This window comes from Tursiops truncatus, chromosome 14, assembly GCF_011762595.2.
Source record: "Tursiops truncatus isolate mTurTru1 chromosome 14, mTurTru1.mat.Y, whole genome shotgun sequence".
Lineage (NCBI taxonomy): Eukaryota > Metazoa > Chordata > Mammalia > Artiodactyla > Delphinidae > Tursiops > Tursiops truncatus.
The window spans coordinates 26928002-26954526 of record NC_047047.1 but is presented as its reverse complement, the minus strand read 5'-3'; the positions used below and the strand labels follow the sequence as shown (position 1 = coordinate 26954526).

General features: G+C 41.0%; 1 protein-coding gene across 16 annotated transcripts in view; it reads left to right on the top strand.

Moving 5' to 3' along the window:
* Positions 1-5018: 5018 nt before the first annotated feature.
* ALMS1 (ALMS1 centrosome and basal body associated protein) overlaps positions 5019-26525 on the top strand; it is a 260107-nt gene continuing 238600 nt past the window's right edge. For 3 of the 16 annotated variants that reach the window (XM_073791243.1, XM_033838239.2, XM_073791239.1), the window contains exon 1: positions 5076-5409. In XM_073791243.1, the coding sequence (XP_073647344.1) occupies positions 5125-5409 (285 nt within the window). In that variant the 5' untranslated portion in view covers positions 5076-5124. Of the gene's footprint in view, positions 5410-26525 lie in introns of all 16 variants that reach the window. The other 13 variants (XR_004521725.2, XR_004521724.2, XM_033838241.2 and 10 more) reach the window with 9 other exon arrangements.

The following is a 26525-nucleotide window of genomic DNA, read 5'->3' as shown; positions in this document are numbered from 1 at the left end:
CTGGTCTGGGAAGATCCCACATACCGTGGAGCAACTAAACCCATGCACCACAACTACTGAAGTCTATGCTCTAGAGCCCACGAGCCACAACTACTGAGCCCACGTGCCTAGAGCCCATGCTCTGCAACAAAAGAAGCCACTGCAATGAGAAGCCCACGTGCCACAACAAAGAGTAGCCGCCGCTCGCCACAACTAGAGAAAGCCCGAGCACAGCAATGAAGACCCAACACGGCCAAAAATAAATAAATAAATAAATAAATAAATCTGTAAACAACATTTGTACAGCACTCTTTGCCAGAGCTGGAGCCACTACAATGTATTATGGGTGGTAAAATTGTATGTGTGGTAAAAGTGTATGTGTGTGTGGTTTTTGATGTCTCCAAGCACAGTGTGCTCAGAATCACCACTCTCTTTCAGTGACTAAAGCTTTCTGTTCCTGCATTGAGTGCATCCTTGCCCAGTTTCTTCCTTCCTAGAGAAACAGGAAGGCCTGAATCCTGATTTGGGCAAAAGCTGAACTCTCCAAAGAGATAACAGCAGGGAAACAGTTTGGAGAACCCAGGGAATAGGAAGAGTCTGAATGATGAGGCTTGGGTTTAATCTTACTATAGTGGATGGCCAGGTTTCTCCGTGCTCTCAGGGAAAAAGGATCCTCAGCTCCTGTCCTGTCTTCTTGTGGCAGCGCCATCTTTAACACCAGCTACTACTACTGCTAGAAGGAAATATCAACAGGGGCGCTTGCTTAGACATAGAAAGATTGGTGCCTGGAGATGGCATTCCTACTTCCTAGCACGTGCCTTGAACCTACAAAGCAATCAATCTTTGATCAGGAGGTATTGTGCTTCAGAGCAGAAACCAGAATTCTAGTAACTGAGAATGCACTCCACTCACAGTAAATTTAAAACTAGCATAGAACTTACATAGTTCCTTTAGTTTAATATGTCAATGCTCTCCAGCCAGGGAACATCACTGGGAATATTCCTATAGTTAAGCAAAGTTGGATTTATTATTTGTTGCAACAAGGGAGAACACACATAATGGGAAATTGTGGAGTATCTCAGTAAGAGGATGTTGTTAGGACTTAACAGAATTTGGGCTTGTGTTAAGTGATTTTGAGGAAGGTTCAGAGAAGCAGGGCTTTACTGAGTTGGATGATATCAGGGGGGATAATTCTATGATTGAGTATCTTAATGAACCTTATCTAGAAGAAGGAAGAACAGAGTGATGCTACAGCTATAACTGAAAAAGAAGCAGCAGTCCCTCAAATTAGTTGGAAGAGGGAGATGTTTAGTATGTTTATGGTTTGCACAGTAACACTGTCTCTGTGCTTAGACAAGACTATGAAGCGGTCTTGTTTTTTGTCTCCATTCATCACAGTCACAGAGTGACCTTGTGTGATGCTGGTGTTCTATGAGATTGCTTATGCTCAATAGGAAAATATTATGGCATAGCTCTGACTGCCAGGCCAGCTCCTAGCAACACTGAGGCTTAGTTCTTAGTGTCAGGCCAGTTTCCAGATGCCAGAGGTTTATTTTCTTAGTCCCCCAACCCAAACACTTTTGGTCAAAGGCAAAGTTAGGCCATGGAATGTTAATCCATGATATTCAGATTTTTTTTTTTTTTTTTACTATTGCTGGGATCCTGCTGACTCAGAGAATGGACTGTAGTGGGACTAGGGTTAATCTTTCCTTGTCCTCCAGCTGTAGGATAAGTTGTTGAATCATACGCCATGACAATGACTGTGTAGTAACATTTAAGACTCTGGACAGGGTACAGTGACCAACTGCCAAAAAAACAATTACCAGAAACAAAATGATTATTCACCTTTGCATTAAGTCTGGAAGCCAGGGCCCCAGATTATAAAACCCTGCAATGAAAAAATACCCCAGAATAATCCAGCTGGGTCTGTTTTAGAAAGCCAGGTGGTTTTATCATCTTTTATCCTACTCATGTTCTACTATCCTGAAGGATACAGATGGAGCAATAAGTATTGCTAAACACAAACTCCCCTGTGGCTAGCTAAATGGAAATCAATGCCTATGTGATTGTTCATGAAAACTCTGGCTAATGAACTCAAATTTAATTGGTTGAGCTTCTAAAGCAGAAGTTGTGATATTTATAATGTTTGCTAAAGTCAGAGAAAAGAGTTTGGAGCGTCTTTTTCAGTTGTGTTACTTTTGTTGTGGGACTGAATTTCATTCACAGTACATATGCAGAGAAAGTCAGTTATCCCTCCTGGGTGTTCTCCCAAGTAGCCTGTGAGTCTGTGCTTGCCTCATTTTCTTGGTTTGTGGGTACTGCTCTCAGAGAAATATGAGCCACTGGAGGAGTGGTAATTTTAAGCTCCTGAAAACCTCTAACAATTAGATTCAATATACAGGGTAAGTTAGTAGGAGGGTGTAAGCCTTATGTTTATGTAAGAAGTAGTACTCTAGCGGGGTACAGACTATACTGGGAGTATAAGTATTATTAAGTATATCAGGAGCAAGCCAGTATTTTGTCCTCAAGATGGGCAGATTTCTTGTTTAAGTAAAATAGGTTTTTGCAAAGTGGGCTGTAGTGTTTCTGAAAAGAACAAACTGACTATTGGAGCAAGGATAGCCCCAATATTAGTTGCTATTCCTGAAGGGCTAGGTTTTTCTGATACGGTTGTGATACTCTCAGAGAAACATTTTGTTGAGGTGTGGATCAAGGTCCAATTTTTATAAGATTGAAGTTTGGGATTAATCACGCGAGAAAAGCTTAAGAACCAGAAGAGACCTATAGATGAAAATCTACATTATGAAGTGTTTAAAAGTGCAGCTACTGAATTTTGTCAATAGTCAGTTTAATTAAGAGCAGTAGTTATGGTTTGAGAAAAATACACCACGAGGCTTCTTTTTCTTAAGCAGCAGAAGAGCACAGGAGTCAAACGTAACAGGATGAAGATAAGGGAGATCATACTGAGAAATCATTTTGTTAGTTGTTAAAGTACAATAATAGGCAAGATTAGTGGTAGGGTAAAGGATGCTGAAGAATCAGAAAGTTAATCTTTTTCTGTTGTCATGGGTCAAGCTGTCCATTTCTATAATCAGCAGCTTCTGGAGAATTCCCAAGGATCTTCAGTCTTCCAAAGGAATGGACGTCCAGTAGTCAGGCAAAAATGATGCATGTATTTTTAGCTGGGAAACGTGAACCCAAGATCAATGCCTTGGAATTTTACTGCTGAGTCAGTTGTTAGCAGTGCCTAATAAGTCTTTTCCATCGAGGTTCATGGGAAGTTTTCTTCTGATGTTTTTTTCAGAAAGATCAAATCTCCAGCTTTGAGGTCATGCAAAGTTTGCTTAGGTGGGTGCTTTGGAAATGCAGCTCCTACCTATTGTTCATAAAGCAGTAGTTATTGTGTGGGCTCCCTGCAGTAATTAGTCATATCAGCTTGCATCAAGGTAGAATCTAGTACTGGAAGTAATTCCCAAATACATGAGGCAGCCTATTATTAACTCAGAAGGAGATATGTATATCCTAGAATGGTTCATGTTATTGCTATCAAGGTAAACAGAAGTTCTTTGGGTCTTGGAAGTCTGAGGGTTTCTGAGAGCTTTGATAATTAGTTTTATAATTCCATTAGTTCCCTTTATTTTTCCTGACATTTGTAGATGATAAGGACAGTGAAGTTTCTAAGTAAATGGTAAAGCTTTACAGAATTACTTAATGATAGTGTCAGTGAAATGTGTGACCCTGTTACTGGAGAGGTACATTGGAATTTCTCAAGTCAGAAATATAAAACCAAGCAATTTTTTCCCCACCATTACAGCCATAGCTCTCCAGCAGGGAACATCTTCAATCTACCATAAAAAGAATTGTATTTGTATGTACTCAGTTCATTTCGAGGTGTTCAAAGGAGCACTGAGGCTTTGGGCTCCAGCCCATATTCTAGCTTTATAGTTTTGCCAGGATTGAGTCATTGGCAGATAGGACCTACATCCTTGGCAATACCCCTAATTTATGCCACCAATGTTGGTTGCCAACTTATCTCTGCTTTTGTGGGTAATACCGTGAAGAATTTTTTGCTGGACTCCACTTTAATTGTGGCTATCTCCTTAGATAATAGCAAAGGATCTCAAGATTCTTTAATTTGCCATTCATTTCATAGGGCTTCTTAAGTGATAAGGAAATCTTTGTTTTTAAAGCATTTTGAAATCATTGACTAACCCCCAAATGTAGGTACTATCAGTATAAATATTTGCTCTTTTGTCCTTTTTTAGCTGATAGGTCTGGGCAAGGGCAACTACTGGACTTACAGAAGGCCTGGGATGGCATTGCCAGCCCCTTACGAGGTAAGAGACATTGGGCAAGTTATTTTTCTGAGGCTTAGATTCTTCAAATACAAAATGGTAATAATACTTGTCTCACAGAACTGTAAGCATTTAATGTTACTGTACAATAATCAACAAATAATACCTACCACTAAGTCCTTCATATTGGTTATCTCCCTTAACTATCACAACCATCCTATGCGAGGGCCTATTACCTCATTTCATAGAGGCTTAGTCTCACTGCTGTTAAGTGGCCATGTTTGGATTCAGTCCCATCTTACTGATACCAGAGCCCTGTTCTTACTTAACCCTCTACTGCCTCTGACACTTTTCCACTGTTAGGTTCAAGTGCCCATGATACAGCCTGTCATACATTAGGCACTCAACCTTTAAAAATTTATAATTTTTAGGTTTGATTATTTTGGGTTTGTCCGAGGGTCTGATCGTCCCTCTGTGCAGGGGCAAAATTCAATTTTGGCCCGGCCCAGCCGAGGACTGAATTCTCCCCTCTTCCGACAGAAGCCCAGTCCGGGTTCATTGTGAGCTTACAGTACTGTGAGCAAGATCCCATCGCGTGACAGGGGCGAGGCGTCGGCGTCGCCTGTCAGCAGCTCCGCCCCTCTGAACTTCCCGCTGTCCCCGCGGGGCACCCTTAGCAACAAGAGCGCGCACTCCCTGCCCCGACCAGTCCGCGCGGCGCCGGCGCGAGGCGTCGGCGGTCTCCGCGCCTGCGCGCGGCCACAACCGCCAGTAGGCTCTCTTCCCCTCCCTTCCCTCCCTCCTCCCCCTCCCCCTCCTCCTCTTCAGCTTCCTGGAGCTAGACGCCAATATGGAGCTAGAGGACATACCGTGGCCAGGAGAGCTCGAGGAGGAGGAGGAGGCGGCGGAGAACTTGGACGAGTACGACGTGGTGATGGCGGAGGAGATGGAGGAAGAGGAGGGACGGAAGCCGGACGCGGATTTTAACCACGAGAGCCAGCGTCGGGAGAGTACGGACGACGAGGAGGATGAGGAGGCCAAGGCCTGGCTGCAGGCGCACCCCGGCCGGACTTTGCCTCAGCCGTCGCTCCCGAGGCACCGCTGCTCGGAGGGCGAGCTGACTAGCCTGGGGAAGGTGAGCCGGGTCGGGGAGGGGTATGGGCCGTGGTCGGGCAGGGTGGATCCTGAGCGCTTTGCCTGCTCTCCCTTGCGGGCTTCCTCTTGCTCTCTGACTGTCATGGTGCCTGACGAATAGTACGCGTGCTTTTAAAGGTTTGTAGGGCCATTTCGTCTCCTAGGCCCCGACTCTTGCCCAGGCTTCTGGCCGACTACTCCAAGTCTCCTGTTCTTTCAAGGCAAAGATCTCTCTTGTTACCTCCCCACCCTCCCTCTCTCCCCTGGGCTTTTAAAATTACTCCAGATGTTCAGAGGAGCCAATATGGTGGTTAAGAAACGCTCTGGGGAGGAGGTGGGCTTTATACCCTGAGGGAGGGGAAAAGGGCGTTGTAGGAGTGGAGACAGTGGTTGCCCAGGGACTATCTTGTTGGGGAGACAATTAGGAGATTAGTTTGCCTGAAGGGCGGGACTGCCCTTGAGGGAGCAGAGTGGATTCTGTGCACCCTTTGAGTAGTTAGTCTCTAGAGGCTTCTTGCCAACTGTGCTTCTCTGACCTCTCGTTTGTAGCAATAAAGGGGTCCCCAGCCGGTAGGAGGGGCTTAGAAACGCAGGAGGCTTAAGTTGCAGCTCCCAACTGTCTGGAAAACTAGAAAGAGCTGATTTTATGGTTGCCTCCTGAAGATCATTTTGAAAATAACTGCATTTAATTGATTCCTTTTCAGGGACAAAGGAAAGGTTTGCTATACGATTCAGATATCTAGTCATCAGACATTTATGAAATTTCTATTCTGTGAAAGGTACCTTGTGGGGACAAAAAGAAACCTAAGGTTTATTGTCTAGGACTGCTCCTTAGACAAGATGTCAACTGTGCAGAGTAAAACAACAAGGTACAACAATTGAAAAGACAGAAGAAAGACTATATAGGCCTGTGCCGTTCAATACAGTAGTCATAGCAGCGTGTGGCTCCTTACATCTTAATTTGTTAAAATTAAATAAAATTAAAAATTCAGTGCTTCTGTTGTACGAACAATGCTCAGTAGTCACACTTGACTAGTGGCTATGTAATTGGACAGTGCAGATATAGAATAATTTCATCACTACAGAAAGTTCTGCTGGACATTGATGCTGTAGACTGTTGATCATTAAAGAGTAATAGTTGTTGTTTTGCCTGGTAAATGTTCCAATTGGTGCTGAGTTCACTGAACATATATCATTGAGCATTCTTCATGGGCCACACATTGTGCTGGGTGCTGTGGAACCTTGGTGAACCCAAACATTTGTTGTCTCTGCTTTTCTAGCGTACGCAGTCTAAAGAGGGAGGCAGACAAAATTCAGTTGGGTCACAAAAATAAAAGTAAAATTGATATGTGCTAACATGCTTTGAAAACATTCAATAAGGGAATCTCATCTTGCCAGTGAAGCTGGGGAAAGCTTCTCTGAGGAAGCTATGACAAGCTGAGATCTGAAGACAGGTTACAGTCAACTAGGTGAAGTGAAAAGGAAGGAGCTTTGCAGCTGAGGGAAAGGCACATAGAAAGGTACTGTCGGTAAGAGAGAGTGTGGCATTGTCAAGGAACCAAAAGCCAGTATGGGTTGAGCAGAGACTTCAAGGCTTTGTGTGCTGTGCAAGGGATTTGGAAGCTTTATCCTGGGAAGTCATTGAAAATGTTTTAAACAAAGGGGTATAGGATAAGATTTGTGTTTCAGAAAGATCACTTTGTAGCACAGTAGAGAACAGCTTTGACAGCAGGGTGGGGTGGGGAGCTGCATTAATAAGTCAGGGATGCTAATTAGGAGGTCATTGCAGTATTGCCAGGCAAATGATGATGATGGTATTTTGGAATAAGGAAGTGTTGGTGGATATAGTAAAACGTAGACTGATTCAAGAGATATTTAAGAGGTAAAGTAATCACACTGATACACTAATTTTACATTATTTTTACACTAATAGTGGATTAGATGTGGAACACTAGGGCAAGAAGGTGTCAGGTTATTGGATAAATGGTTGAAATATGGCCAGGTTTATGGTAGGGGTGGTGGCCATGGGGTGGGGTGATGGGATGGTTGGGATGGGTGTTAAGATTATGGGTTTGGTTTTAGAGATCAGAGGAGGGGTCTGGGCTGGACATGTCAAGTTGTAAGTTATCTACATATGGACCATAATTAAAGCCACACTTGTGGATGAGGTCTCCTAACTTTAATTTTGTTCTATGACTTCTTGTTTGAATAACTATTAATGTATAAATTTAATATTCCGAGAAGATTTTAATTAAACCACTTTACCGCTTATTACAGCCAGTGTGAAAAAATTATTATCCTGTCTAACAGTGATCTATCTATGTGTAATAGAAGATATTGCTTCTTAGAGCCCAGAGTGCTTTTTCCATAGAGCTGTTTTGTTTCTGTTTTTGAGAGAAATCAGATATTGTCCTATTTACCTTGGAGGGTATATGAAGGTGTGGGTGATGTGCTGTATTAAAGGTAGTTCTAAGATGATATAAAGAGTATTAAAATAATTTTTTGTTCACTAACATATTAAGATTTACTGGTGTAAGTTGGAAAATGTTTAAAGGAGAAACTTTAATATATTTCTTGCTAGAAATTTATTATAACATTTCTTTTTTTTTTTTTTTTTTTTTTTGGCCTCTCCTGTGGCGGAGCACAGGCTCCAGACGCGCAGGCTCAGCGGCCATGGCTCACGGGCCCAGCCGCTCCGCGGCATGTGGGATCCTCCCAGACCGGGGCACGAACCCGTGTCCCTTACCTCGGCAGGCGGACTCTCAACTACTGCGCCACCAGGGAAGCCCCTATAACATTTCTTTTAAATTAATTTATTTTTGGCTGTGTTGGGTCTTCGTTGCTGTACGTGGTCTTTCTCTAGTTGCGGTGAGCGGGGGCGGAGCACAGGCTCCGAACGCGCAGGCCCAGCGGCCATGGCCAACGGTCCCAGCCGCTCCGCGGCACGCGGGATCCTCCCGGACTGGGGCACGAACTCGCACCCCCCGCAGCGGCAGGCGGACTCCCAACCACTGCGCCACCAGGGAAGCCCACGGTAGCTTCTCTTTTTGCGGAGCACAGGCTCTAGGCGTGCAGGCTCAGTAGTTGCGGCACATGGGCTTAGTTGCTCTGCGGCATGTGGGATCTTCCCGGGCCAAGGCTGGAACCCGTGTGCCTTGTATTGGCAGGCAGATTCTTAACCACTGCACCACCAGGGAAGCCCTGAACTATAAAATTTTTGAAGATGAGTTTGTTGTGTAGTATTTAATTCAGTGTATTCAAAGGAAGACACCAAATGATAGGAAACATTAATTTCATTCAGTCTAGTCTCAAGTTAAATGACAAAATTGTAATATTTGATTCACTCTCATGTATCTCTCTTAGTAGGCAATTAGGATGTTCTAGTGGTGATCTGTAAGGTGTTGATTAAGTTTGCAAGTCCTATTAATGAAACTGAGCTAAGGCGTGGAACTGTTTTAAGTTCAATGCAAAATATGACCCGCCTTACAACCAAGTTTTTTTGAGTTCAGGGAAGTGAGCCCTTGCTGTATTGGTCTTATGCTGGTCCTGCAGACCATTCAACATGGACCATTTCAAACACCTCTACTTGTAATTCCTAAACCTAAATTTCTGAACTGTGCTAGGGAAAATAATTCAATTCTGTGGATTGGTATCATAGAAATTCTTGGTCTTCAACTTTTTTTTTCTTTTAGTTTTATTGTTTATTTACTTTTCTTCCAGTTTTATTGAATATAATTGACATAAAGCACTGTATTAGTTTAAGATATACAGCATAATTATTTGACTTATATACATCATGAAATGGTTATCACAATAAGTCATCTCATATAGCTAGAAAATTAAAGAAATAGAAAAAAAATTTTTTTCTGGTGTTGAGAACTCTTAGGATTTACTCAACAATTTTCGTATATAACATACAGCAGTGTTAATTATATTTATCATGTTGTGCATTGCATCCCTAGTACTTATTTATCTTATAACTGGAAGTTTGTACCTTTTGACCACTTGGACTCCAACTTTTTTTTTTTTTTTTTTGGCTGCATTAGGTCTTCATTGCTGTGTGCGAGCTTTCTCTAGTTGCGGCGAGTGGGGGCTACTCTTCATTGCAGTGAGAGGGCTTCTCATTGCGGTGGCTTCTCTTGTGGTGGAGCACTGGGTTCTAGGCGTGCGTGCTTCAGTAGTTGCAGCACACGGGCTCAGTGGTTGTGGCACGCAGGCCCTAGAGTGCATGGGCTTCAGTAGTTGCAGCATGTAGGCTCAGTAGTTGTGGTGCATGAGTTTAGTTGCTCCATGGCATGTGGGATCTTCCTGGACCAGGGATCGAACCCGCGTCCCCTGCATTGGCAGGCAGATTCTTAACCACTGCACCACCAGGGAAGTCTGGTCTCCAACTTTTAAATGGGTCATCAACAGTGCTTGGAAATCTTTTTATGTTTCCTCCTTCAGCTTCTGCTTTTTCACTCTTTTTTTTTTTTGCGGTACGCGGGCCTCTCACTGTTGTGGCCTCTCCTGTTGCGGAGCACAGGCTCTGGACGCGCAGGCTCAGCGGCCATGGCTCACGGGCCTAGCCGCTCCGCGGCATGTGGGATCTTCCCAGACCAGGGCATGAACCCGTGTCCCCTGCATTGGCAGGCGGACTCTCAACCACTGCGCCACCAGGGAAGCCCTGCTTTTTCACTCTTTTCCTCTAGATTTCACCCAATGTTCAGCATTCTCCTATCAACAGGTTACCATTTCATAGAAGGAGAGAACACAGGCCTGAACCCCTACACCTTCCTGCTCCCCATCTCCAAATTTATCTACACTGTACAATTCTTAATCTTTTTTGACCTGTTAATACAGATTTTATTCTTAGTATTAATCCTTTCTTGTGCTTATAGGATAAAAACTATCAGTTATTGCGTATTTTTCTCTTAAGGAAGTGCTGGATTTTATTTGTAGATATTTGATAAATGATAATGGTTTAAGTTTTTTTAAAAGTGTTTTCTTGACCTTTCTTTGTCAAATTTGGAATCAGAATTATGCCGTTTTTCTGCAAGGTACTGGGAAGATTTTTATTTTTCTGTGTCTTGGAACAGTTTAAATAATGTAAAATTTTCTTGCATGTTTGAAAAATAATCACTTGTGAAACTACTGTGCCTCTGGATTCCTTTCAGGGTTATAATCTGTATATACTCTCTCACTTTTCTTGGGTTAATTTTGTAATTTATGATTTTTCTAGAAAATCATTTCAGCAAGGGTTTCTGGTTAATTATAGTATTCTTTATTTTTTTCTACTGCATCTGTGGTTATTTCCATTTCTCATTCCAGATTTTATATGATTATGTTTTATTCTTCTCTTGATCTGACTAGCTATGGATTTGTCTTGTTAATTGTTTTCATCCAAGGAAACAGCTCTTAGATTTAAGTTTAATTCTATTGCTTTTCATCATTTAATTCATTAATTTCAGTTCTCATCTTTTACTATTTCCCTAGATATATTTTATTTAATTTTACTTAATGTGCTGAATGCTTACCTGGCTTATTTAAAAACATTTTTAACAGTTTTGTTGAGATATAATTCAAATACCATACAATTTACCCTGAATTTTAATGCACAATTCAGTGGTTTCAGTAAATTAATAGATATGTGCAGCCATCACCACAATTTTAGAACAATTTTTTCATTACCTCAAAAAGAAACTCTGTATACTTTGGCTATCACCCCTCTAGCTTCCATTCCGCTAAGCAACCATTAATCTACTTTCTCTCTCTTTAGATTTGCCTATTCTGGGCCTTTAATATAAATGGAATCATATAACATGTAGTGCATGCCACACAGCTTTCAGGATCTTAGTTCCCCCAGCAGTGATCGAACCCAGGGCCTTGGCAATGAGAGCACCGAGTCCTAACCACTGGATCACCAGCGAATTCCAATATGTGGTCTTATGACTGGACTCTTTCACTTAGCATAATGTTTTTAGGAAACATCCATGTATATAACATCAATTTTTCATTCTTTTTTATGACTTAATAATATTCCATTGTATGGATATACTACATTTTTTTATCCATTCATCAATTGATGGACATTTGGGTTGTTTTCTGCCTGTTGTCTATCTCAAAATGTTTGAAAATTCTCTTCGTGATTTCTTTTTTTGACCCATTGGTTATTTAGGAGTCTGTTGCTTGATTTCCACGTATTTGTTAATTTCCTCAATTTCCTTCTGTTATTGATTTCTAATTTCATTCCATTTTGGTTGGAGAATATACTTTCCATGATTTCAGTTATTTAAAAAATTTGAGACTTATGTGTATAATTGAGTCACTGTGCTGTACAGCAGAAATTAACACAACATTGTAAATCACTTATACTTCAATAAAATAAAATTAAAAAAAAAATTTGAGGCTTGTTTTATGGCCTAACATATGGTCTGTTCTGGAGTTGTTCCATGTATGCTGAGGTGTATTCTGCTACCCTAGGCTGGAGTGCTCTATAATATCCATAGACGTAGTTTGTTTATAGAGTATTCACATCTTATATTTCCTTGTTGGTCTTGTCACAGGTAGCTATCATTTTTTTTTCATTTTAATTAATAGACTTTTTTGGGAGCAGATTTATGTTTAGCAGAAAGTACAGAATTCTCATGTACCTCTTTTTCCTCCCCTGTTTTCTCTATTATTAGCATCTTGTATTAGGGTGGCACATTTGTTACAATCGGTAAGCTGATATTGATACATTATTAATTGAAGTGTATGTTTTTATCAGAGTCCACTTTTTGTACATTCTGTGGGTTTTGACAAATGTATAATGACATATATCCACTATTACAGTATCACACAGAACAGTTTCACTGCCTAAAAAAATCCGTGTGCTCTACCTGTTTATCCCTCCCTTTCTTCCTCTGAAACCCTGGCAGCTGCTGATATTTTTACTGTATCCACAGTTTTGCTTTTTCCAGAAAGTCATGTAGTCAGAATCATACAGTATGTAGCCTTTTTATTTTTTATTATTTATTTATTTTAAAAATAAATTTATTTATTTTTGACTGTGTTGGGTCTTTGTTGCTGCGCGTGGGCTTTTTCTCTGCTTGCGGTGAGTGGGGGCTACTCTTTGTTGTGGTGTGCGAGCTTCTCATTGAGGTGGCTTCTCTTATTGCGGAGCATGGGCTCTAGGTGCATGGGCTTCAGTAATTGTGCACGCAGGCTCAGTAGTTGTAGCTCGCAGGCTGTAGAGTGCAGGCTCAGTAGTTGTGGCACACAGGCTTAGTTGCTCTGCGGCATGTGGGATCTTCCCAGACGAGGGCTTAAACCTGTGTCCCTGCATTGGCAGGCGGATTCTTAACCACTGTGCTACCAGGGAAGTCCCTATGTAGCCTTTTTAGAATGGCTTCCTTCACTTAGCAATATGCATTTAAGTTTCCTCCCATGTGTTTTCATGGTTTGGTAGCTCATTTCTTTTTTTCCAACTTGATTTCTTTTTCTTTTTTTAAAAATTGAAGTAAAATATATATAACATAAAAGTTACCATTTTAACTTTTTAAAAAAATTATTTATTTTGGCTGCGCTGCGTGGCTTGCAGGATCTGAATTCCTCGACCAGGGGTTGAAGCCATGGGCCCAGCAGTGAAAGCACTGAGTCCTAACCACTGGACCACCAGGGAATTTCTCCATTTTAGCCATTTTTATGTGGCATTAAGTACATCCACACTGTTTTGTAATCTTCACTACCATCCATCTCCAAAACGTCTTCATCTTTACAAACTGAAACTCGAATATGTCTGCCTTATCTGATTCTGGTTCTGATGCTTGCTTTGTGTCTTCAAACTAGTTTTATGTATTGTATGTCTTGTAATTTTTTTTGTTGAAAGCCAGGCATGTACTGAATGAATATGATATGAAAGGAACTGAAGTAAATAGACCTTTAATGTGAAGTTTTATAAGTTTATCTGGTTAGAGGTGATTTTGTGTTTATTGTTTGCTATAGCTGTAGGTGTCAAAGGCTAAAATTTCCTCTGGTGACCTTGTTTTTGTTCCCCCTGTTGTCTTTGGATTTCTCTAAGGACTTCTTTTTTTTTATTTTTAAATATGGAATTTTAAAATAAATTTATTTTTATTTATTTATTTTTGGCTGTGTTGGGTCTTTGTTGCTGTGCACGGCCTTTCTCTAGTTGCGGCGAGTGGGGGCTGCTCTTTGTTGCGCTGCGCAGGCTTCTTGTTGGGATGGCTTCAGGTGCGTGGGCTTCATTAGTTGTGGCACACGGACTCAGTAGTTGCAACTTGTGGACTTCAGAGCGCAGGCTCAGTAGTTGTGGTGCATGGGCTTTGTTGCTCTGCGGCATGTGGGATCTTCCTGGATCAGGGCTTGAACCCGTGTCTCCTGTGTTGGCAGGCGGATTCTTAACCATTGTGCCACCAGGGAAGTCCCTCTGAGGACTTCTTAAGTAAGGTATGAGTTGTGCTGTTCTTTCATTCATATACCATCATTATCAGGAGCCCTGTTGATGTAGTGGTAAGGTGTGGGTGGAGGGTAAGTGTTCTATAGTCCTATTATTAGGACTTTCCCTGGGCTGTGATCTTCACTAGGGTTTCTCATTGTTTTCCCCTTAGGTGAGACAGGAAAGCTAGAAGGGGGCTGGAGTTGGGTATTTCCCTTCCCCTGCATCACTTAGTCTCTGGTAAAACCCCAGGCTCTGGTAAAATAGTTTCTTTTGAGGGCAGGTCTTGTTAAGAACAGAATACTCTAGGCTTGTTTCAAAATGGCTGCTTTTGCCCTCCCCCTGCCAGAGCGAGAGGAGATTTTTCTCTGATCTTAACTGTGGAACCTGGTACAGTTCCTGGAGGTAAAACTCATAAAGTGTGGGAGCCCCTCTAAGATTGTTTCCCAGGAGCTTTTAAATCTCAGGGTTGTCTACCCTGAGCCTCTAGCAATTTGTCAATTACAGTTTAGGCTTGCCTACCCTAGTACAGGTCCCCATGGTGGTGTCTGCTCTGGGATTCTGTTCCATTAAGTTGTGATTCTCTGTATCCGTTTGTCTCTCTAATTTGGGAGAATGTAGTTTGCCCTTCATTTCAGTTCCCTGGTGGATGTAAGAAGAGTTGTTGATTTTCAACTTGTTCAGCTTTTTCTCTTTTTGTGGGGATGGGAGTGATGATTTCCTAACTCCTTGCATTGCTGGACCAGAGGTTTTTTTGTTTTGGTTGTTTTTCAATAGACTATGTTGTTGTTGTTTGTTTGTTTTTTTTGCTGCACCCCACAGCTTGTGGGATCTTAGTTCCCCAACCAGGGACTGAACCCGTGCCTTTGGCAGTGAAAGCACGGAATCCTAACCACTAGACCACCCTGGGGAATTCCCTCAACAGACTATTTTTTAGAGCAGTTTTAGGTTCAAAGAAAAATTGATCAGATGGTACAGAGATTTCCCATCCACCTCCTGCCCCCACACATGCACAGCCTCCTCCACTGTCAATATCCCACATCAGAGTGGAGTGTGTTTGTTACAATGAATCTACATTGACATCCAAAACCAGAGTTTACATTAGGGCTCACTTTTGGTATTGTACATTCTATGGTTTTTGACGAACGTATAATGGCATGTATCCACCATTATGGTACAGTATAGTTTCTCCATGTCTTTTCATGACTTGGTAGCTCATTTCTTTTCTCTTTTTTTTTTTTGCGGTATGCGGGCCTCTCACTGTTGTGGCCTCTCCCGTTGCGGAGCACAGGCTCTGGATGCACAGGCTCAGCAGCCATGGCTCACGGGCCCAGCCGCTCCGTGGCATGTGGGATCTTCCCGGACTGGGGCACGAACCCGTGTCCCCTGCATCGGCAGGCGGACTCTTAACCACTGCGCCACCAGGGAAGCCCAGCTCATTTCTTTTTAGTGCTGAATAATATTACGTTGTCTAGTTTATCTTATCCATTCACCTACTAAAGGATATTTTAGTTGCTTTCAAGTTTTGGCAGTTATGAGTAAAGCTGCTCTAAACATCCATGTGCAGGTTTTTGTGTAGACATATCTTTTCAGTCCATTTGGGTCAGTACCAAGGAGTTTGATTACTAGATTGTATGCTAATAACATGTTTAGTTTTATAAGAAACTGCCAAATTGTCTTACAAAGTGACTGTACCATTTTGCTTTCCCACCATCATTCAGCAGTGAATGAGAGTTCCTGTTGTTCCATATCCTCGGCAGCATTCGTTGTCAGTGTTTTGGATTTTGGCTATTCTAATAGGTAGGTAGTAGTGTCTCATTGTTTTACTTTACAGTTCCCTAATGATAAATGATACTCAGCATCTTTTCATATGCTTATTCCAGTTGTATATGTTCTTTGGTGGTCTGTTGCCCATTTTCTAACCAAGTTGTTTGTTTTCATATTGTTGAGTTTTAAGAGTTCTTTGTATATTTTGGTTAACAGTCCTTATCAGATATGTCTATTAGAAATATCTCCCAGTCTGTGGCTCGTCTTCTCATTCTCTTAACATTATCTTCCACAGAACAAAGGTTTTTAATTTTGATGAGTGCAGCTTATCAGTTATTTCAGGGATTGTGCCTTTCGTGTTGTACCTAAAAAGTGATCACCATAGCCAAGGTGATCTAGGTTTTCTCCTATATTATCTTCTAGGTGTTTTATAGTTTTTATAGTTTTGCATTCTGCATTTACATCTATGATCCATTTTGAGTTAAGTTTTGTGAAAGGGGTAAGATCTGTGTCTAGATTCACTTTTTGCACGTGGATGTCCAGTTATTCCAGCATAATTTGTTGAAAAGACTGTCTTTGCTCCATTACGTTGCCTTGGTTCCTTTGTCAATTATCAGTTTTCTTTATGTGGGTCTATTTCTGGACTCTGTTGTGTTACAGTGATCTGTTTGTCTAGTCTTTCACCAATACCACACTCTTGATTGCTGTAGCTTTATAGTAAGTCTTTAAGTCAAGTAGTATCAGTCCTCCCACTTTGGCTTCTTCAATTTTGTGCTGGCTATGCTGGGTATTTTGACTCTTCATATAAACTTTAGAACCAGTTTGTCAATGTCCACAAAATAATTTTCTTGGATTTTGATTGGAATTGTATTGAATCTATACAACAGGTTGGGAGGAACTGACATTGACAGTATTGAGTCTTTCTAACCATGAAAAAGGACTATTCATGCATTTAATTAGTTCCTTTTTGATTTCTTTTGCTGGAGTTTTATAGTTTTCCTCATGTAGATCTTGTATATATTTGGTTAGATTTATACCTAAGTATTTAATTTTTGGGGTGCTAATGTAAATGGTATTGTGGTGTTTTTTTGTTTTTTGAGGGTTTTTTTGGCCATGCCATGTGGCATGTGGGATCTTAGTTTCCTGACCAGGGATCAAACCTGCACCCCCTGCAGCAGAAGTGTGGAGTCTTAACCACTGGACCGCCAGGGAAGCCCCAATGGTATTGTGTTTTTAATTTCAAATTCCAGTTGTTCATTGCTGGTATATAGGAGAGCCATTGACATTTGCTCTGTTGTTTTTTTTTTAATGTTCAAGAATCATCCACAGAATCTCCATCCATCCACTGCTTTTGGAACCTGGAGTATTGAGGTCTAATTATTGTTGGATTGTCTCTTTTTTCCTTCAGTTCTGTTAGTTTTTTTTTTTTAAATAACCTTATTTATTTATTTATTTTTGGCTGTGTTGGGTGTTCGTTGCTGCGTGCGTGCTTTTTCCCTAGTTGTGGGAGTGGGGGCTGCTCTTTGCTGCGGTGCCTGGGCTTCTCATTGCAGTGGCCTCTCCCTTTGCGGAACATGGGCTCTGGGCACACTGGCTTCAGCAGTTGCAGCACATGGGCTCAGTAGCTGTGGCTTATGGGCTCTAGAACGCAGGCTCAGTAGTTGTGGTGCACGGATTTAGTTGCTCTGCAGCATGTGGGATCTTACCGGAGCAGAGCTCGAACCCATGTCCCCTGAATTGGCAGGTGGATTCTTAATCACTGCACCACCAGGGCAGTTCCCAGTTCTGTTAGTTTTTACTTAAGGTGTTTTGGAGCTCTGATGCTAGGTGCATATATATTTTTAATTATTAGGTAGTCTTGGTGGATTGACCCTTTTATCATTCTGAAATGTCCCTTAGGCACTTCCCTTAGTATTTCTTGTAAAAGAAATAAAGAAATTTTCTGTTTTGGTTTATGTGGGGATTTTTTTGAAAAAAAAAATTTTTTTTTAAATTTTATGTGGTAAAATACACATAACATCTTAACCACGTTAACCATTTTAAAGTGTACAGTTCAGTAATGTTAAATATGTTAACATTGTTGTGCAATCAATGTCCTGAACTCTTAAACTGAAGCTCTGCACCTGTAAACAACCAACTCCGCATTCCCTCTCACCCCAGCCCCTAGTAACAACCATTCTACTTTGTGTTTCTGTGAATTTGATTAATCTGGATACCTCATTTAAGAGGAATCATACACTATTGGTCTTTTGTGACTGGCTTATTTCACTTAGCTTAATGTCCTCAAGGTTCATGCACGTTGTAACATGTGACAGATTAACTTCCTTTTAAGGCTGAATAATATTCTCTTGTACTTTTTTTTTTTTAACATCTTTATTGGAGTATAATTGCTCTAAAATGGTGTGTTAGTTTCTGCTTTACAACAGAGTGAGTCAGATATACATATACATATGTTCCCATATCTCTTCCCTCTTGCGTCTCCCTCCGTCCCTCCCTCCCACCCTCCCTATCCCACCCCTCTAGGTGGTCACAAACCACCTAGCTGATCTCCCTGTGCCATGCGGCTGCTTCCCACTAGCTATGCACCCTACGTTTGATAGTGTATATATGTCCATGCCACTCTCTCACTTCGTCACAGCTTGCCCTTGCCCCTCCCCATATCCTCAAGTCCATGCTCTAGTAGGTCTGTGTCTTTATTCCCATCCTACCCCTAGGCTCTTCATGACATTTTATTTTCTTACATTCCATATATATGTGTTAGCATACGGTATTTGTCTTTCTTTTTCTGACTTACTTCACTCTGTATGACAGACTCTTGGTCCATCCACCTCACTACAAATAACTCAATTTCGTTTCTTTTTATGGCTGAGTAATATTCCATTGTATATATATGCCACATCTTCTTTATCCATTCATCTGTTGACGGACACTTAGGTTGCTTCCATGTCCTGGCTATTGTAAATAGAGCTGCAATGAACATTTTGGTACATAACTCTTTTTGAATTATGGTTTTCTCAGGGTATATGCCCAGTAGTGAGATTGCTGGGTCGTATGGTTGTCCTATTTGTAGTTGTTTTTTTTTCTTTTTGTGGTATGCGGGCAAAAGCTTTTAAGTTTTATTAGGTTCCATTTGTTTATTTTTGTTTTTATTTCCATTTCTCTAGGAAGTGGGTCAAAAAGGATCTTTCTGTGATTTATGTCATAGAGTGTTCTGCCTATGTTTTCCTCTAAGAGTTTGATAGTGTCTGGCCTTACATTTAGGTCTTTAATCCATTTTGAGTTTATTTTTGTGTATGGTGTTAGGGAGTGTTCTAATTTCATACTTTTACATGTACCTGTCCAGTTTTCCCAGCACCACTTATTGAAGAGGCTGTCTTTTCTCCTTTATCAAAGAGAAGGTGATCATATGTGTGTGGGTTTATCTCTGAACTTTCTATCCTGTTCCATTGATCTATATTTCTATTTTTGTGCCAGTACCATACTGTCTTGATTACTGTAGCTTTGTAGTATAGTCTGAAGTCAGGGAGCCTGATTCCTGCAGCTCCATTTTTCTTTCTCAAGATTGCTTTGGCTATTCGGGGTCTTCTGTGTTTCCATACAAATTGTGAAATTTGTTGTTCTAGTTCTGTAAAAAATGCCTGTGGTACTTTGATAGGGATTGCACTGAATCTGTAGATTGCTTTGGGTAGTAGAGTCATTTTCACAATGTTGATTCTTCCAATCCAAGAACATGGTATATCTTTCCATCTATTTGTATCATCTTTAATTTCTTTCATCAGTGTCTCATAAATTTCTGCATACAGTTCTTTTGTCTCCTTAGGTAGGTTTATTCCTAGATATTTTATTCTTTTTGTTGCAATAGTAAATGGGAGTGTTTTCTTAATTTCACTTTCAGATTTTTCATCACGAGTGTATAAGAATGCCAGAGATTTCTGTGCATTAACTTTTTATCCCGCTACTTTACCAAATTCATTGATTAGCTCTAGTAGTTTTCTAGTAGCATCTTTAGGATTCTCTATGAATAGTATCATGTCATCTGCAAACAGTGACAGCTTTACTTCTTCTTTTCTGACTTGGATTCCTTTTATTTCTTTTTCTTCTCTGATTGCTGTGGCTAGAACTTCCAAAGCTATGTTGAATAAGAGTGGTGAGAGTGGGTAACCTTGTATTTTTCCTGATTTTAGTGGAAATGTTTCAGTTTTTCACCATTGAGGACGATGTTGGCTGTGGGTGTGTCATATATGGCCTTCATTATGTTGAGGAAAGTTCCCTCTATGCCTACTTTCTGCAGGGTTTTTATCATAAATGGGTGTTGAATTTTGTCAAAAGCTTTTTCTGCATCTATCGAGATGATCATATGGTTTTTCTCCTTCAATTTGTTAATATGGTGTATCACGTTGATTGATTTGCGTATATTGAAGAATCCTTGCGTTCCTGGAATAAACCCCACCTGATCACGGTGTATGATCCTTTTAATGTGCTGTTGGATTCTGTTTGCTAGTATTTTGTTGAGGATTTTTGCATCTATGTTCATCAATGATATTGGCCTATAGTTTCCTTTCTTTGTGACATCTTTGTCTGGTTTTGGTATCAGGGTGATGGTGGCCACATAGAATGAGTTTGGGAGTGTTCCTCCCTCTGCTATATTTTGGAAGAGTTTGAGAAGGATAGGTGTTAGCTCTTCTCCAAATGTTTGATAGAATTCGCCTGTGAAGCCGTCTGGTCCTGGGCTTTTGTTTGTTGGAAGATTTTTAATCACAGTTTCAATTTCATTACTTGTGATTGGTCTGTTCATACTTTCTATTTCTTCTGGGCTCAGTCTGGGCAGGTTGTGCATTTCTAAGAATTTGTCCATTTCTTCCAGGTTGTCCATTTTATTGGCATAGAGCTGCTTGTAGTAATCTCTCATGATCTTTTGTATTTCTGCAGTGTCAGTTGTTGTTTCTCCTTTTTCATTTCTAATTCTATTGATTTGAGTCTTCTCCCTTTTTTTCTTGAAGAGTCTTCCTAATGCTTTATCAATTTTGTTTATCTTCTCAAAGAACCAGCTTTTAGTTTTATTGATCTTTTCTATCGTTTCCTTCATTTCTTTTTCATTTATTTCTGATCTGACCTTTATGATTTCTTTCCTTCTGCTAAATTGGGGTTTGTTTGTTCTTCTTTCTCTAATTGCTTTAGGTGCAAGGTTAGGTTGTTTATTTGGAATGTTTCCTGTTTTTAAGGTAGGATTGTATAAACTTCCCTCTTAGAACTGCTTTTGCTGCATCCCATAGGCTTTGAGTCCTCGGGTCTCCATTGTCATTTGTTTCTAGGTGTTTTTTCATTTCCTCTTTGATTTCTTCAGTGGTCACTTTGTTATTAAGTAGTGTATTGTTTAGCTCCATGTGTTTGTATTTTTTACAGATCTTTTCCTGTAATTGATATCTAGTCTCCTAGTGTTGTAGTTGGAAAAGATACTTGATACGATTTCAATTTTCTGAAATTTACCAAGGCTAGATTATTGACCCAAGATATGATCTATCCTGGAGAATGTTCCATGAGCAATTGAGAAAAATGTGTATTCTGTTGTTTTTGGTTGAAAAGTCCTATAAATATCAATTAAGTCCATCTTGTTTAATGTATCATTTAAAGCTTATGTTTCCATATTTATTTTCATTTTGGATGATCTGTCCATTGGTGGAAGTGGGGTGTTAAAGTCCCCTACTATGATTGTGTTACTGTCGATTTCCCCTTTTATGGCTGTTAGTATTTGCCTTATGTATTGAGGTGCTCCTATGTTGGGTGCATAAATATTTACAACTGTTACACCTTCTTCTTGGATCTATCCTTTGATCATTATGTAGTGTCCTTATTTGTCTCTTGTAATAGTCTTTATTTTAAAGTCTATTTTGTCTGATATGAGAATTGCTACTCCAACTTTCTTCTGATTTCCATTTGCATGGAATATCTTTTTCCATCCCCTTACTTTCAGTCTGTATGTGTCTCTAGGTCTGAAGTGGGTCTCTTGTAGACAGCATATATACGGGTCTTGTTTTTGTATCCATTCAGTCAGTCTGTGTCTTTTCGTGGGAGCATTTAATCCATTTACATTTAAGGTAATTATCAATATGTATGTTCCTATTCCCATTTACTTAATTGTTTTGGGTTTATTTTTGTAGGTCTTTTCCTTCTCGTGTTTCTTGTCTAGAGAAGTTCCTTTAGCAGTTGTTGTAAAGCTGGTTTGGTGGTGCTGAACTCTGTCAGCTTTTGCTTGTTTGTAAAGGTTTTAATTTCTCCATCAAATCTGAATGAGATCTTTTCTGGGTAGAGTAATCTTGGTTGTAGGTTTTTCTCCTTCATCACTTTAAATACGTCCTGCCACTCCCTTCTGGCTTGCAGAGTTTCTGCTGAAAGATCAGCTGTTAACCTTATGGGGATTCCCTTGTGTGTTATTTGTTGTTTTTCCCTTGCTGCTTTTAATATGTTTTCTTTGTATTTAATTTTTGATAGTTTGATTAATATGTGTCTTGGCGTATTTCTCCTTGGATTTATCCTGTATGAGACTCTCTGTGCTTCCTGGACTTGATTAACTATTTCCTTTCCCATAGTAGGGAAGTTTTCAACTATAATCTCTTCAAATATTTTCTCAGTCCCTTTCTGTTTCTCTTCTTCTTCTGGGACCCCTATAATTCGAATGTTGGTGCATTTAATGTTATCCCAGAGGTCTCTGAGACTGTCCTCAGTTCTTTTCATTCTTTTTTCTTTATTCTGCTCTGCAGTAGTTATTTCCACTATTTTATCTTCCAGGTCACTTTTCCGTTCTTCTGCCTCAGTTATTCTGCTATTGATGCCTTCTAGAATATTTTTAATTTCATTTATTGTGTTCTTCATCATTGCTTGTTTCCTCTTTAGGTCTTCTAGGTCCTTGTTAAATGTTTCTTGCATTTTCTCTATTCTATTTCCAAGATTTTGGATTATCTTTACTATCATTATTCTGAATTCTTTTTCAGGTAGACTGCCTATTTCCTCTTTATTTGTTAAGTCTGGTGGGTTTTTACCTTGCTCCTTCATCTGCTGTGTGGTTTTCTGTCTTTTCATTTTGCTTATCGTACTGCGTTTGAGGTCTCCTTTTCGCAGGCTGCAGGTTTGTAGTTCCCATTGTTTTTGGTGTCTGCCCCCAGTGGCTAAGGTTGGTTCAGTGGGTTGTGTAGGTTTCCTGGTGGAGGTGCCTAGTGCCTGTGTTCTGGTGGATGAGGCTGGATCTTGTCTTTCTGGTGGGGAGGTCCACGTTTGGTGGTGTGTTTTGGGGTGTCTGTAGCCTTATTATGATTTTAGGCAGCCTCTCTGCTAATGGATGGGGCTGTGTTCCTGTATTGTTAGTTGTTTGGCATAGGGTGTCCAGCACTGTAGCTTGCTGGTCATTGACTGAAGCTGGGTGTGGTCTTGGTGTTGAGATGGAGATCTGTGGGAGATTTTCGTGGTTTGATTTTACATGGAGCTGGGAGGTCTCGTGGACCACTGTCCTGAAGTTGGCTCTCCCACCTCAGAGGCACAGCACTGATCCCTGGCTGGAGCACCAAGAGCCTTTCATCTACACGCCTCAGAATAAAAGGGAGAAAAAATAGAAAGAAAGAAAGAGAGAAAGAGAGAAAGAAAGGAAGGAAGGAAGGTAGGAGGATAAAATAAAGTAAGATAAGATAAAATAAAGTTATTAAAATAAAAATAATTATTAAGAAAAAAAATTTTTTTTAAGTAAAAAGAAAAAGAGAAAAACCGGACGGTCAGAACCCTAGGACAAATGGTGAAAGCAAAGCTATACAGACAAAATCTCACACAGAAGCCTACACATACACACTCACAAAAAGAGGAGAAGGGCAAAAAATTATTTGTCTTGCTCCCAAAGTCCACCTCCTCAATTTGGGATTATTCATTGTCTATTCATGTATTCCACAGATGCAGGGTACATCAAGCTGATTGTGGAGATTTAATCTGCTGCTTCTGAGGCTGCTGGGAAAAATTTCCCTTTCTCTTTGTTCACACAGCTCCCGGGGTTCAGCTTTGGATTTGGACCCGCCCCTGTGTGTAGGTCGCCTGAGGGCGTCTGTTCTTCACTCAGACAGAACGGGGTTAAAGGAGCAGCTGATTGGGGGCTCTGGCTCACTCAGGCCGGGCGGAGGGAGGGGTACGGATGCGGAGCGAGCCTGCAGCAGCAGAGGCCGGCGTGACGTTGCACCAGCCTGAGGCGTGCCGTGCGTTCTCACGGGGAAGTTGTCCCTGGATCACGGGACCCTGGCAGTGGCGGGCTACACAGGCTCCCGGGAGGGGAGGTGTGTATAGTGACCTGTGCTCGCACACAAGCTTCTTGGTGGCTGCAGCAGCAGCCTCAGCGTCTCATGCCCGTCTCTGGGGTCGGCGCTGCGCGCCCGTCTCTGGAGCTCCTTTAAGCAGCGCTCTTAATCCCCTTTCGTCTCGCACCAGGAAACAAAGAGGCAAGAAAAAGTCTCTTGTCTCTTCGCAGCTCCAGACTTCCCCTGGACTCCCTCCTGGCTAGCAGTGGTGCACTAACCCCTTAAGGCTATGTTCACGCAGCCAACCCCAGTCCTCTCCTGCATCCGACCTAAGTCCGATCCTCAGCTCCCAGCCCACGCCTGTCCCGGCGGGTGAGCAGACAAGCCTCTCGGGCTGGTGAGTGCTGGCGGGCTGGTGAGTGCTGGCCGGCACCGATCCTCTGTGCGGGAATCTCTCCGCTTTGCCCTCCGCACCCCTGTGGCTGCGCTCTTCTCCGTGGCTCTGAAGCTTCCACCTCTGTCACCCGCAGTCTCTGCCCGTGAAGGGGCTTCTAGTGTGTGGAAACTTTTCCTCCTTCTCAGCTCCCTCCCACTGGTGCAGGTCTCATCCCTATTCTTTTGTCTCTGTTTTTTCTTTTTTCTTTTGTCCTATCCAGGTACGTGGGGAGTTTCTTGCCTTTTGGGAGGTCTGAGGTCTTCTGTCAGCGATCAGTGGGTGTTCTATAGGAGTAGTTCCACGTGTAGATGTATTTCTGGTGTAACTGTGGGGAGGAAGATGATCTCCACATCTCTGTTCTCCAGAATCCTTTTTGTATCACATTTTGTTTATCCCTTTATCAGTTAGTAAGACACTTGGAATGTTTCTGCCTATTGGCTATTGTGAGTAGTGCTGCTGTGAACATGGGTTTGTAAATATCTCTTTGAGACGGTGCCTTCAGTTCTTTTGGATATATACTCAGAAGTGGGATTGCCAGATCATGTGGTAGTTCTATTTTTAGTTTTCTAAGGAAACTCCCTCCTGTTTTCCACAGTGGTTGCACCATTTTATATTCCCACCAACACGACACAAGGGTCCCAGTTTCTCCACATCTTCACCAACATTTGTTATTTTCTCTCTCTTCCTTTTTTTTGTTTTTGATAGCAGCCATCCTGATGAGTGTGAGGTGATGTCTCATTGTAGGTTTTTTAAAATTGTTTTTACAGTAGGTCCTTGTTGGTTATCTATTTTATTTTATTAATTTATTTTAAAAATATTTATTTATTTATTTGGCTGCACTGGGTATTAGTTGCGGCACGTGGGATCTTTTAGTTGTGGCTTGTGAACTCTTAGCTGTGGCATGTGGGATCTAATTCCCTGACTAGGGATCGAACCTGGGCCCCCTGCTTTGGGAGCAGAGAGTCTTAACCACTGGACCACCAGGGAAGTCCCTCATTGTAGTTCTGATTTGTATTTTTCTAATGATTAGTGATGTTGAGCATCTTTTCATGTGCTTATTGGCCATTTGTATATGTTTGGAGAAATGGCTCATCAAGTTCTTTGCCCATTTGATAATTGGTTAATTGGGTGTTTTGTTTTGTTTTTGTTTTTGAGTTTGAGTTCTTTATATATTATGGATATTAATCCCATATCAGATACATGATTTTCAAATATTTTCCCCCATTCTGTGGGTTGCCTGTTTACTCTTTTTTTTTTAAAATTGGAGTGTAGTTGCTTTACAGTGTTGTGTTAGTTTCTGCTGTACAGTGAAGTGAATCAGCTATATGTATACATATATCCCCTCTTTTTTGGATTTCCTTTCCAGTTAGGTCACCACAGAGCACTGAGTAGAGTTCCCTGTGCTATACAGCAGGTTTCCTTTTTACTCTGTTGATGGTGTCTTCTGATATACAGAATTTAAAAATTTTCATGAAATCCAGTTTGTCTGTTGTTTCTTTTGTTGCTTGTGCCTTTGGTATCATATCCAGGAAATCACTGCCAAATTTGCTGTTGTGCAACTTTTGCTCTGAGTTTTCTAAGAGTTTTATAGTTTTAGGTCTTAACATTTAAGTCTTTGGTCCGTTTAGAGTTGAGTTTTGTGTATGTTGCTAGGTGAGAGTGTAACTTCATTCTTTTGCATGTGGATAACCAGTTTTATGAGCAACAGTTGTTGAAAAGACTATCCTTTTCCCATTGAATGGTCTTGATACCTTTGCTGAAAATCATTTGACCATGTATGTGAGAGTTTATTCCTGGGGTCTCTTTGCTCTAGCCTGGGACTTCCAATAATGTGTTGAATAGAAGTGGCAAGAGTGGGCATTCTTGCCTTGTTCCTGGTCTTAGAGGAAAATCTTTCAGTTTTACACTGTTGAGTGTGGTGTGAGTTAGTTGTGGGCCCTCATAAATGGCCTTTATTATATTGATTAGTTTCCTTCCATTCCTGATTTGTTGAGTGCTTTTTCATGAAAGGGTGTTGAGCATTGTCAACTGCTTTTTCTGTATCAGTCAAGATGATCATGTGGTTTTGTCCTTCATTCTGTTAATGTGAAGTATTATATTGGTTGATTTTTATGTGTTGAATCATCCTTACATTTCATGGTTAATTCCCACTTGATCATGGTGTATACATACTTCTTTTAATGTGTTGTGAATCCTGTGTGCTAGTATTTTGTTGAGGATGAGTGAAGCCA